The 12,772-nt window shown below is 38.8% G+C and overlaps 1 protein-coding gene across 3 annotated transcripts in view; it reads right to left on the bottom strand.

Annotated features, from left to right (window-relative positions):
* The window catches only part of bs (blistered), a 29,567-nt gene extending 19,726 nt beyond the window's left edge, over positions 1-9,841 (bottom strand). For 2 of the 3 annotated variants that reach the window (XM_066392448.1, XM_066392447.1), the window contains exons 1-2: positions 9,215-9,841; positions 753-1,004 (exon numbers count right to left, since the gene is read on the bottom strand). In XM_066392448.1, coding sequence (XP_066248545.1) covers positions 753-1,004; positions 9,215-9,631 — 669 coding nt within the window. In that variant the 5' untranslated portion in view covers positions 9,632-9,841. The remainder of the gene's footprint in view (positions 1-752; positions 1,005-9,214) is intronic. The other variant, XM_066392449.1, reaches the window with a different exon arrangement.
* Positions 9,842-12,772: the final 2,931 nt, after the last annotated feature.

Below are 12,772 nucleotides of genomic sequence, written 5' to 3'. Positions count from 1 at the left end.
CGATCTGGTAAATGATTAGCGCTTATTAATAGAGCCATTTCTGCATTTCTGTAAGATTATTTAGAGGTTCCCACGCAATATGTGTTCTCGCCGGCTGGTAGCCATCATCGAGTGCTCTTCATCTGAGCCACATTAGAGGTACTATAACGGTGGAGGCCCGTTAAGTGCAGAAATCGATGTTTGAACTAGACAAATCGTTTACGTAATATGGGAGGTCTTTATTATTGGACGGAAACACTCGATTTCAAGAAGTCTTCATGAGTTCGGAGCGGGAAGTGCCTGCTGCAGCTTTGGCTTTTGCCATTGGGTGTGAATATGTCAATACTTCTCTTTAATAGTTTCGACAATTCAAGATTGCCTCGAGAAATTGAATTTAACCCGACTTATTGATTTCCGAGATGTACAAATTTCATTACCATAATTGGGGACTCAGGCGAGCACGTAGAGCCTTATAGAAAACTCCCCCAAATATCTAACACGACTGCTCCAGAGCCATCTAACTATAATACACAAGCAACGAAAAATGCTCATCGCTGCGGGTGCGAGTGCATATGCGAGTGGGGATGTTGAGGGTGGCCGTAGCCCTGATGGGGCGGCGGCAGGGGGCTGGGGCACGCTTGCGAGTAGCCCCCGTGCTGAGGCGACCCCCCCAACGTCAGATGGCCCTGGTCTAAGTGGGAATAATGGCCTTGACTAGCTAGCGAGTGCGAGTGCGAGTGCGGATGCGGCGAGCCGTACACCATTTGTCTTACTTTGGAGTCCTCGTCGGAGATGTTGTACGTCAGTTCCGTTTCCTCGAAACCAGTGGCGGACATCCGCTGGTCCCCTCCGGCCGAGCCCACCGGGGGATCTGGAGAATTCAAACAGGTCTGGATCAGCGCTTTTCCCGCCTCCGAAGTGATCATGGGTTGCAGCTTCCGAGTGGCAAAAGTGTACACGTGACCCGTTTCGGAGGCCACCAGTAGCATCACTTGAGTGCCAGTTAACGTTGACAGCTCGTACGCCTGAAAAAATAAATAAAAAGCCGCCTTAATGAGTGTTGCATTCGAAGCGTAATTGCGCGTATGTGTGTTAATCCAACTTGGAAAAAATCTCCATAGAAAACAAATGTTGTCAGTAACATTTGACACACAACTTGGCACATATCTAACAAAATTTGGCATTTAGTCAATATCAACTCCATTCATTGGCTAAACTTCACTATTACAAAGAAAAGAACATCTGCTCTCTATGGTGAACCGGTATTTTTCCTAAGTCGGAATAACACATATATGAATATACCATTTCATGAATCATCAACTTCTTCTAACAATAACCGTGATTAGGGCTCGTTATGCAATCGAGCGCTTCGATGATATCTCGATTGTGTAATTGTACCTTTACAAAGGTATCGTACTTGCCACATTTTAACGTCTTGTTGGAGCGTTAAATTTGTTATTAATTCCCGGCAGCTTTCACGAATGGCGTGGGTTCCATTATATTTCAGTAGGATGGCTCGTGGTATGGGCTTTGGTGTAAACGGTCTGAATTGCCAGATTAACACACTTGACCAAAAATTAGTGTGTATAAAAATACAATCTGGATCGGTGCAACTTGGACCGACCGGAAATAACCAATCGGTCTAACAACAGACTCAATTTTCGAAAATTGAGATATTATTGAACAATTAAATTTTTAGATTAAGAGTAAAATTGTCCGGAGGTGACGAACACCTAAATTGCATGTTAAAAACCTTGTAGGTGAGGGAGGAAGTTTGCACCTCCGACAATCGCTTTCAGAACAACTTTACAGACGTACAAAGACGTCTTTAAGATCCATTTTCAAGGAATTCGACTATAAAAAAAATCCAAAAGCTTGTTCATAAATCTACGAATTAGTTATCTTGCGGTGTCAGCCATCCGATTATAGTAAAACATTACAGGTCAATAAAAAGGTCGATTAGCTCTCTATTAGGCATGGTATGTGTGTATGGTTGTGGTACAAAAAAAATGAGGAAATGCTTCTAAATGGACACCTGAACTAGGCATTTGCAAACAACTGCCATTTTCAATAGTCATAAAAACATTCCCAAGTAAAGGCGGATAGTAAACAATAATTTATCTGGTTAATTTGTCAATAAGTCAACAAATCTGCGTGTAACACGGCTGAATCGGCGGGCACTTATTAAATAACCTCTCGATATGGTAAGTGCGCCCATACAACATTTCTTTAGGTCTCTCCTCCTTTTGGGTCTTCCTTAAACAAAACGATGGCCTTAACCTTGCCTTGTATTGTTAGTTAAAGATCTGCATCTAAATTGGCGTCAGCATAATGAAAAAACTAAAGCAAATAAACACAACTGAAGAAGATATTAAAGGCGAACGGAAGATAATTGAACTACCACACTATACCGAGTGTTAAACAAGTAATAGATCACAAATTAAATGCACATATAAAGGAGCGTAATTAATGCAATGAGCTTATTGGTTAAATAAAATTAACGATTAAATGGCCGTGCTCATAATTCATTCTGTAATGACGACGGTTCTCACACATTTTTGTGCGGCCTATTGAACACTCGTCTTGATTTACCAGGAAGTCGCTGATGATTGCTCTATTTAATTCTCATCGCATTGAAGATTATCCATAAATGTCTTCGATTTGTATTCTGTTGGTCCTATGATGAGAACCGAAGAATTATTCGTTTTACCACTCGAAATGTTCTGTGTGTGTTAAAATCACGACGCATCTATTTTAGATCGGTTCGAAGCTGTTTTCGATTTCATCCGTTGCACACGTTCCATTCTAAATTTGGTATATACACATATAAAGTGGCCACATTCATAAAAGAGAAGTTGTTAACATCCGACGGCTATTTTAAAAATAGCACCTCTGGCCGGGCTTTACTTCCTTTTTGAGTGAAACGGGATTTATGTGACGTATCCAGAAATAATGATCCCAAATTTAGACCAAAGTCAGCATAAGATTGAACACCCGAACCATCTCTCGTGCGATCAAATCGATGCAAATAACTCATCAGACAGCTCTGACGTCCATTAATTGACTTAATAACAGTTGACGGAATTGTTTCCGATATTTGTCTTCGGTAGTTGCCGATTGATTTGAAGATACAGACTTCATCAAGTCGTTTCATCATCAATATTCTTCGTATATAATTGATCTGCTTCATTACACTATTTGCCTATCCATAACATGGGGAAGACACTAAGTGGACTGTTCGATCAGGAGTTTGTCGTATAGGGTCAGATAGAGGAGGCTAAAGAGAGGACCAATTTTGTGCATCTTTATTCATATCCGGGGACATAAGCGTAGTAAACTAAACTTTGTCCACAATCTACTGAGTAACTATTACTGCATCTAAACAGATGATTTCATGATTGATCATATATCCATCTCTCTTGCGCTCAAGGTGACCTTTTAGGAAATTTTCCGTCCTAACTACTCAACAAATAAACCTCGAAATGAAAACCAAACAAAACTGAAAGCATATCCCCCCAAGTCCTAAAAGACGCTACTTAAAATCCATTTATTTCTGTGTGGTGCATTTCTAAATTATTCCATAACTTCATTTATTCATATTAAATAAGTGATTGTGACAGTGCCACTAGAGTCCTCCTATCTAGAATCCAACATGAACGAAATCCTTATATGTATTCATATGTACGAGGATCGGGTTTAGTAGAGCCCCAAGATAGACCCAATTCATCAACAATGAACTCTGATTGATGCTGGTAAGTACATAAAGCATTAAACTTGGAGAGAGGAAGATCAGCATAAACAGAAATAGTGATTCCCCTTTGGGATTAACAAACATTTATGATGAAATTAGATAAGTTAAATTTAAACCCTAAAACAAATATTAAGAGACAGATATCCGGTCCCTAATTCCGATATCGATTTATGTTTAGGCAAGAATTGTGCTTCAAATGACGTACCACGTGCATACTAGACGATACATAATTCCCAGATTCGGCATCAGAAAATCAGCTTTTGGAAAACTGACACCAATGTAGCATTGTAACATATGGCATGTATCGAGGGTTGCCGGCCCATAACCCTATATCTCATATGAGGGTAAGGAAGCAGAGTTGCCGCTTTCAATTAGCACATTTGCTGACTTTGAGGTAATTTGACAATCTCGAGTGAGACTGAGAATCAGCAACTGTTTTATAGAAATTCGTACTTTTGTCAATATCCACAAAATTTTAGGACTTAAATTCATCCTTAAGGATACATTTTCATTTGCTTGAGTAAAGATTTATATTGTTGTCTCCCCCATTGTTCAATTATTCAACTTCCTTTGGTTGTATTTTTTTAGTCTTCCTGTTCACACGACTCTTCCTTGATATTCTTACGTTTGCCCCTAAATGGACTGGGCGTTCCAAGCTCCTGCCCACCGAAGGTTTTCCCCCAAGAAGCTCTCAAATAACCTCTTTTTGAACGCATCGCTGGTCAATCTCACTGTGCACATTCCCCAAATTCCCATGAAGATGCCTCAGAATCTTTTTTTAGGGCGATAATAATTGTGATCCGAAAGCCTCGAGGCGCCGTGATCCGGCAACGGCGCTTCATCGTCGTGGAAGATCTTCGTCATAAAAAATCGCATGAGATATGCATCTGGGCACAATAATCCAAATTCCCGTCTATCCAACACTCGATTGGGGCGGCTTTTTGGGGCAGAAGGGGCGCAACCCCGAAACCATCCGAATCCGCCCAGGGCCGGAACGATTCCAGCACCGCAACGTTTAGAATAACGCGATATAGGAACACGTGACCGAGATAATTACTATCGAGTCGGCACATGGGTATTATTATTGTGGTACTGTTACATTGTCGAAGCATGCCCGCATCTTCAAGAAGTCGGAAGTCTACGCACATAAGGATTTTATTTTCTTCTTTTGTTTCATATACACAATTTTAGACAACTTAGGATAACAACCGACAGATGTCGTTGGATTCGAACTGCCCCTACTATCAGGTGCCGCCGCTGAAGAAATTATTACTTGTTCGGGTATGTTAGGCATGAAGAAATTTTAATAAACATCGTGTAGATTTAATAACGTGCAAACTTTAATTGGGTTAGTACGAGGCGACTCGCAGAGAGATGCTTGATTTATGCTTTTTTATTTAATTATGGCAATCGCAGTTATTTATACCACCAGTTGAGGGGTTTTTGATAAGGCTTGGAACAGGAATGTGGTTCCATGGCATCTTCCTAATTAACCGGGGAAATGCGGTTCTGTCTTCGGAACCCGGCCACGTGTTGGTGTTAGATTATATAACTAATCTTGAAGTAATAATTGACTGTTCGATTTAGTTTGAACTTTGAACTTACGCACCCATATACCTACGACTTAGGTAGAACTGAATGTGCAATTGATGGAAGATTAGGGCTATGTAGACGCAGCCCAAATCCCTTCAAAACTTGTCAACTTTTTATTTGTCCAGGTCTGGATCTTATTTCTCTGACGCGAGAACAAAAATATTTATCCTCCCTTCATATTCTTTTACGCATTTTGGACAGATCATTACTGTTTAATCGAATAAAACAAAACGAAGCACATCACAAATGACACCATATTAATCATTCCTTCTTCCAGCCACGACTGTCTCGATTAAGCACGCTTAAGGCCCCATATGGTCGTCTAATGAACGGTTACATGGGCGAGAATGGCGGTGATAATGAGATAAATCACGGCTATCCGGAATTGGGTCGGGTTCTTGTGGATTACTAAAGCTACTAATTGAACCTGATGACCGGAAGGTACCAGCGACCATCATCTCTTGGTACGCGGTGATGCATCGATGCCCACGGATCGAGACGGGAGATATTATCATTTTTATAAAATACAGTCACGGAATTTTAATCGGTTAAAACACATGTTCGTACCGAGAAGAAAAGGAAGAAGAAACGTGCTGGCACATGCGGTTTTTTTATCAGCTGTAAAACTCAACTAAACAAGTCTCTCTCGGGACAAAATGGCGGGTGTCTATTGAAAATTTTCCTCAATCCTAGAATTTCTGAATTACTACATGAAAAGCACGAATGTTCTTACATAATGCATCCTCACTTCTCATCGTCCGACAAATGATGCATTTATATTTAGCATGATGCGAGTTCTCAAAGCACGTTTAGACAGCATTTTACGAATAAGTTTTACACGCCCCATATATTTCTGAAGGAATAATAAATGAAAGAGATTAAAAGCAAATAGTAAAATTTGAGTTTGGCTGGCTGTCTCGCAGCATGCGGAATCCACGAAATGGGTCATATTATTTTAAGTCTCAATGCAGAGATAAATATTTTCTATTTTGAGATGTGTTTCGAATCTGTGAACGCGACTAGAAAGCACATAAGAGTATGTTGGACATTTTAGAATGAATAGAGAGCAAATCAGCTTCATTACAGATGTGGACATATAAGTATCATCAAGATAGTTTTCTATGATCTTGTGAGACAGGACCTAAAAGAAAGATAAGTTGAAGTCAAGGTATTTTGGAGATATATACAGGGTGTCCCAGATAAGGATGAACAGCATGGGGATCTCGGAAACGGTAATAGATACAAAATGGTTTAAATTGGGAAAAAGTTAGGCAATTTAAAGCAAATTAATAATCTGTTTTTATATCGACGAAATTCCGAATGGTTACGAAGATATCCGGAAAAAAACGAATTTGGCGGTTTTCGTTTTTTGCAAATAACTCTTATACGGTTATAGTTAGAGGAATAAAAGTTTTACATTATTAAAGCACTTTTTTGAGAACTGTTTAGCAGTGTTGCCAGTTTTCTTGTTACATCCTTACTTTCGGAGAAAAATGAGTAAACTTTTGATTTTCATATGGGCGTGATATCAATTATTTATATTTTCAAAATCGTCATAAAATTCCCTTTTCAGCCATGCATTACATTTAATATTTTTCTCAGAAACTCTATGAGTTATAGCCATTAAAGCATTTTTTGATAAGTAGGCCATGATTTTGACTTATAGTAATGGTGCACATTAAATAAATGAATGCTGTGGAAACGTCAACATTATTTAAAAGTTGTAAAACCTTAAATGTTGTTATTAAATACATAATTTGAAACAATTATTTTTTTAATTTTAGGGTGATACCAGTAATATATTTATACTTTTAAATAATGTTGACGTTTCCACAGCATTCATTTATTTAATGTGCACCATTACTATAAGTCAAAATCATGGCCTACTTATCAAAAAATGCTTTAATGGCTATAACTCATAGAGTTTCTGAGAAAAATATTAAATGTAATGCATGGCTGAAAAGGGAATTTTATGACGATTTTGAAAATATAAATAATTGATATCACGCCCATATGAAAATCAAAAGTTTACTAATTTTTCTCCGAAAGTAAGGATGTAACAAGAAAACTGGCAACACTGCTAAACAGTTCTCAAAAAAGTGCTTTAATAATGTAAAACTTTTATTCCTCTAACTATAACCGTATAAGAGTTATTTGCAAAAAACGAAAACCGCCAAATTCGTTTTTTTCCGGATATCTTCGTAACCATTCGGAATTTCGTCGATATAAAAACAGATTATTAATTTGCTTTAAATTGCCCAACTTTTTCCCAATTTAAACCATTTTGTATCTATTACCGTTTCCAAGATCCCCATGCTGTTCATCCTTATCTGGGACACCCTGTATATATATATATATATATATATATATATATATATATATATATGTACATGTACAAACTGGTTTATTTAACTGAATACCCAAATTAAACTATCACATCATCTTCAAGTGTCACGGCTAATTAGTGAGGTGTGGGTTAAACGCCTCAAATTCCGCTAGAGCCATTGTCCCTCCTAATACGTCTAATTCCAGAAGAGCAAACATCAGACACATTTGACGATATTATTGTGTTCGATAATGCCTTTCCCACGGATTCTGAATAGTACCATAATGTGTAATGTACATGACTCGAAATGTCTTGTCAAGACAAATATTGGCTCGACGAGTCGCGAGAACCGAAAAGTCCAATAACGGTTAGTTCTTGAGATCTTTACCGCGACTTGTTACGCCATACGCATTCTATTATGATTCACCCACCAACCCACATGTTATACGTCTCTATGTTGGAGGGTGCTTGGTGTTAATGTTTGTGTTGGTTTAAATATCAATTTTCCAACGTTAAGGGATTCCTGACTGCGTTCAAACTCAATTTTCATCATTCTAGAACTGATGATATTTTGTAAATAGTTATTAGGCATTTTTCTGGAGATTTATATTTGTAGTTTTAGAAGTGGAAGATACGGGCTTTTAAGGCATTTTGTTAATGGAAATTATGAATTGGTGACAATTCTATTACACAGTGAGAACTTCTTTCACTATTGTCAGCTGAAAAATGATTAGGAAAACAGTGAGGAAAAACTCTGTGAATTTTTATACCTATCGCTTATGAGAGCAACGATAATACCCACTTAAATTGGGTTGTAAAATAACTTATTTTTTCAAGTATAAAAATGCATGTTAGTTTTCAGTTCACAGACAATTTCAAGTTTTTCTTGAATACCAATTAATAAAATTAAGCTCGGTTTTTAATGAAAAATGTTCAATCAAAAAAGGAAAATCCAAAACAACGTTCGGGAAATTCGGTGAATTATAGGAAATTAACTGTCACGTAAAAATGACAAAATATGAGAAAACATGAGTATATAATATGCATATTACTGAATTTTACCTAGTAAGAGTCAAAATCATTACAGAGGGGAAAAAAAGAGGCAACATCGCAACATATAGCGGCCTATGCGCATGGTGCCACTCACGTGTATAGGCCCTGTTGACAAATTTACCTGTAGTGATGTCATCGGCTTTTGCAGCCTGCTTTTCGAGAGTCAAAATTGGGGGAAAAAAACAATTTTTTCAGCCAAATTTTTAGGTTTTTGAAAGAGTTTAGGTGAAAACTTAACTATGCAAGAGAAGATAGAAAACTCATAATGGAAAAATTATTATCACATTTTTCAAGAGAAAGATAATTAGATCTTTTAGGAATTTAGAGTGCGACTTGCACAAAAACTAGAGAAATTTTACTTTTAAGTACGGAAAATGATTAAAACCTCTCACAGCCGGTTATTTAGGTGCCAAGAGAAATTTGGCGATCCGGCAACATAGCTAATACTTCACCATATGCGTCTGACGTTTAAACGTCACAAGCAGTAAACATTGAGGTTAGATTCGACTCACCTTCTTCATAATTCCCGTTTTTCGTTTAGAAAAGGTGGTGTACCGCCTCAGTTTGTTCTCAATGTACTCCATTTTGATCTTGACGCGGCCTTTCGTCTTTTTCCCGTTGCTGGGGGGCGACTTTTTTGCCTGCATCGCACTGTACGACTCGTCGTGAATGTCATTTACCCCGCTGGATTCAAATCCCATGCCGTGTTGGGGAGTGAGGCCCCTTTCGTCATAGCACACATCCGTTTTGAGGCCCCCCCGAGTGCCGCAGGCACTGGATACCATGGTGTGCCGGGGGGACAATTGCTGGAGGCTGGTAGAGGGTCGCCCCAGGCCCCCGCCGTATATTTCAGGGGGCGATTCCCCGCTTAGCAGGTTCATACTGTAGCCCAGTTGGAAACGGGAATCTCTCCCGCCAGGGGGCTCCATTTCGCACCACAGCTTGGGAATAATATAAACAAACACACGGCACTGAAATGCGGCGTAAGATAATACGCAACTCTGAGGGCAGAGGGCACGACAAACTCACAGTTTCGCTCGCGACAGTGAGACAACGACTGTTCCGCCCAGCGCGCTCCTACGGCCAATGCTTACACTACCGATATGCGCAGGCGTCTAGCTCAGACGTGCCTTCCTTTTGGCTCCTCTCTACGTGATCGCTACGAATCCTGTTTAAATCCAACGAACACACTTCCGAGATAACTGTACGTAATCCGACCTAAGTGGTCTCGGCATGAAAAATTATTCCGAAAATACACTAAATTTTCCTCCGAAAATGTGGGGCCGCAATTAGATGTGTGCACCAATACGCTCTCCGTTCCCCCAAACAAATCGAACAATCATCGCAAAAGTGGGATGTATTATTACATGCACTGGGACAGCCCAATACCATATTTAGAACCGAACCGTGCCGTATATGGTAAAGATATCCCTAAATGGTGAAACGAAATCCCTCCTTCATTGGCGGCACGATGGTGCGTCGTCAAAGAGGTATTAAGTGCGTTTGTTGTGCTGCAAGAAGGCGCCGAAGCGGTGTGGTGGCAGCACCCGCTCATTAAGATCTTCCCACAAATTTTAGTCCTTCCAAAGATTTTTTTGTGAAAATTTGGGCTCAAACTACAGCGCGACGGCACTCCAGAATGTGAAAAAAATAAACAAGGAATAAATCATGACCCCAAATGCCAAATTAATAATTACTCCTTTGGTGTGCAACATCAAAATCATCTACATAAGGGCAATATTAAAAATGCAAGACACATGCGTCTAAAAACAAACGAGCGCCCTCCTGGGAATAACACGTCCGCATGTGTGCAAGATTTGATGTTATCTGACTTTCTTGACAGCTCCAAAAATTAAAGTTGATCATGCCAGCGTTGCATTGTTATTTCATTTTATATGCCCTTTTCATCTAACATAACCGCTGTGAACTCGAAAATTCCCAAGAAACAAAATAGAACTTGTTCTAGTCATTGAAGCTTGAGTTCCTTCCCAACGTCACTGTTAACGATCACAAGGTGCATAGAAAAAGAAATCGAAAATACTTAATCGATATTAGAAAAGTCTAGAACGTTCCAAAGTCTTTAGAGTTGGATGGATGTTCTCATAGATCACCATTGTTAGAAGCTGTGTTGTATGCGAGAAAATTCTTTAAAGCTCGAGAATTTTTTCTGGAAAGATCTAAAAAGTGGTCAGAACTAATTATTTTTTAAGTTCTAGTTTCTAAATCTTGAGGTCTCGATCACAATGAAAACTTGTGGAGTTCAAAGCAGCTCACAAATGGTCCATGGAAGATTCTAGAATATAATTCTAGACATTTCTAGAATTAACAACTTCAAGCTCTCCGATATCGTATGTTTCAGGCTCACTTTCCTCCTTAATATTTTTTGATTATTTTTCTTTTCTTTTTTTAATTAGTTTACAGCGCTTTTCAATGAATCTTCGTAATTCGGTATCATCATATCATCGAATGGCAGATGCACGAAAAAGAATTATAAATTGAATTGTGAGGAGCGCAAAAAAAACAGCACAACTGTCGTTTTCACAGAGAGTTATCGTCATAAAATCATATAGCTTTATGAGAAAATGGTTTCAACGCGACGTGATAACGGATTGCTACGTCATTTTGAAGTGGTTACAAAAATTGTCAATTTCTAGAGAAGCGATGTCATAGTTTCGTTATAAATTTTAGGGGTTTCCCACAAATTTTGCTTCTTCCTCATCTACGAGGCATAATTTTTCCATATCTCTAATTCCCCATTACCCCAAGGTTTTGAATATAGATGCTCCCTCCTCCTACTTCGGTGATTATATAAATTTTTTTCTTCTCAATTTTTTCAATCACTCTTTTGCAGTGCCCTTAATGAATGAAATTTCCTTCATCCTATCTTTCTTCGCTTTCATCGGCTTCCATATTCTCTTTTGATGCGATGCAGCATCCTTCCTTTTCTGTTCAGTTTGGAACGCACTAGGATCAAATCAAAGTTTAGAGTCAAGGAACGTTCTCTCAATTTTTATAACTTTAATCATTGAAGCTTCATTGATCTTTACGATCAACAGATGATTGTCATATGGTCAACTTGAAATATCTTTGTCTGATCGAAGCGGCAACTAGACTCGAAATCAAAGTGTTAAATTGACATTCATTCAGCCTAATCCCCCTTGCTCTCTAATTGAATTTACGCAATGCTCAAATCCATTTAAGGAAAGCAGATCTGAAATTATGTCAAGTTTAATAGTTAGTTACTAATCAGCAGAACATCATTAGATGTCATTAATATATGCATGGAGAAACAACTTTTCTTTTGCACGTTACCATTTTTCGTATATTGCATAAAACAATGTGTGTCACTATGATGATATTATTCTATATTCGGCTAAAACCGAATAAGGCCCGATACCATTTCCGGCAACATTAGACGCAAAAGTGGTCTACCGGGTCCACCTTCGTATACTGCTCAAATAAAGCCATCGCCTAATTTGGTGGTTACACGTGGTTCTGATTTGAACTGGTTTACTGATCGTTTCTTGATCAGCTGAGTCGCTGCCATTTAAATATCTATACCAATTTTTCATCAGTGAAATTGACTTTTATTCAGTGGCCAGTCTAGGAGGGGTAAGGCGAAGGAAATTCATATATCCGCCCCTGCTTACGGTACTCAATGTGCAGCACGTTTTAACGAAGTTTTTCAGCATTATCTCTCCTGTTTATGATTATTCTTTCAGGTCCCACGAAATTACGCCCGACACACCATTCGGCCACCTGTCATTAGACGATTTAATGTGTTCCTCTAGCAATATCTACTGGTTTTGAATGCAAATTCATGGCTCAATAAGTACGGAAATTTGTTGTTTTATTGACGCCATCCGTCGTTAGGTGATTTAATGTCCTCCTCTAGCACAATTCCCTGGCTCTGAACGCAGATTCATGGCTCAATGAGTTCGAATTTTTTTTCTTTACTTGGCGCCATCTATCATTACGCGACTCAACGTGCTCTTTTATCACCATCTACTGGTTTCGAAGTCAAATTTACGGGTGACCGCGCAATATGCTGTTTTTGTTGTTATTGGAAA

Source organism: Euwallacea similis, chromosome 8 (genome assembly GCF_039881205.1).
Source record: "Euwallacea similis isolate ESF13 chromosome 8, ESF131.1, whole genome shotgun sequence".
Taxonomy (NCBI): domain Eukaryota; kingdom Metazoa; phylum Arthropoda; class Insecta; order Coleoptera; family Curculionidae; genus Euwallacea; species Euwallacea similis.
Note: the sequence above shows the minus strand (reverse complement) of the source record. Positions and strands in the feature narration are given on the sequence as shown.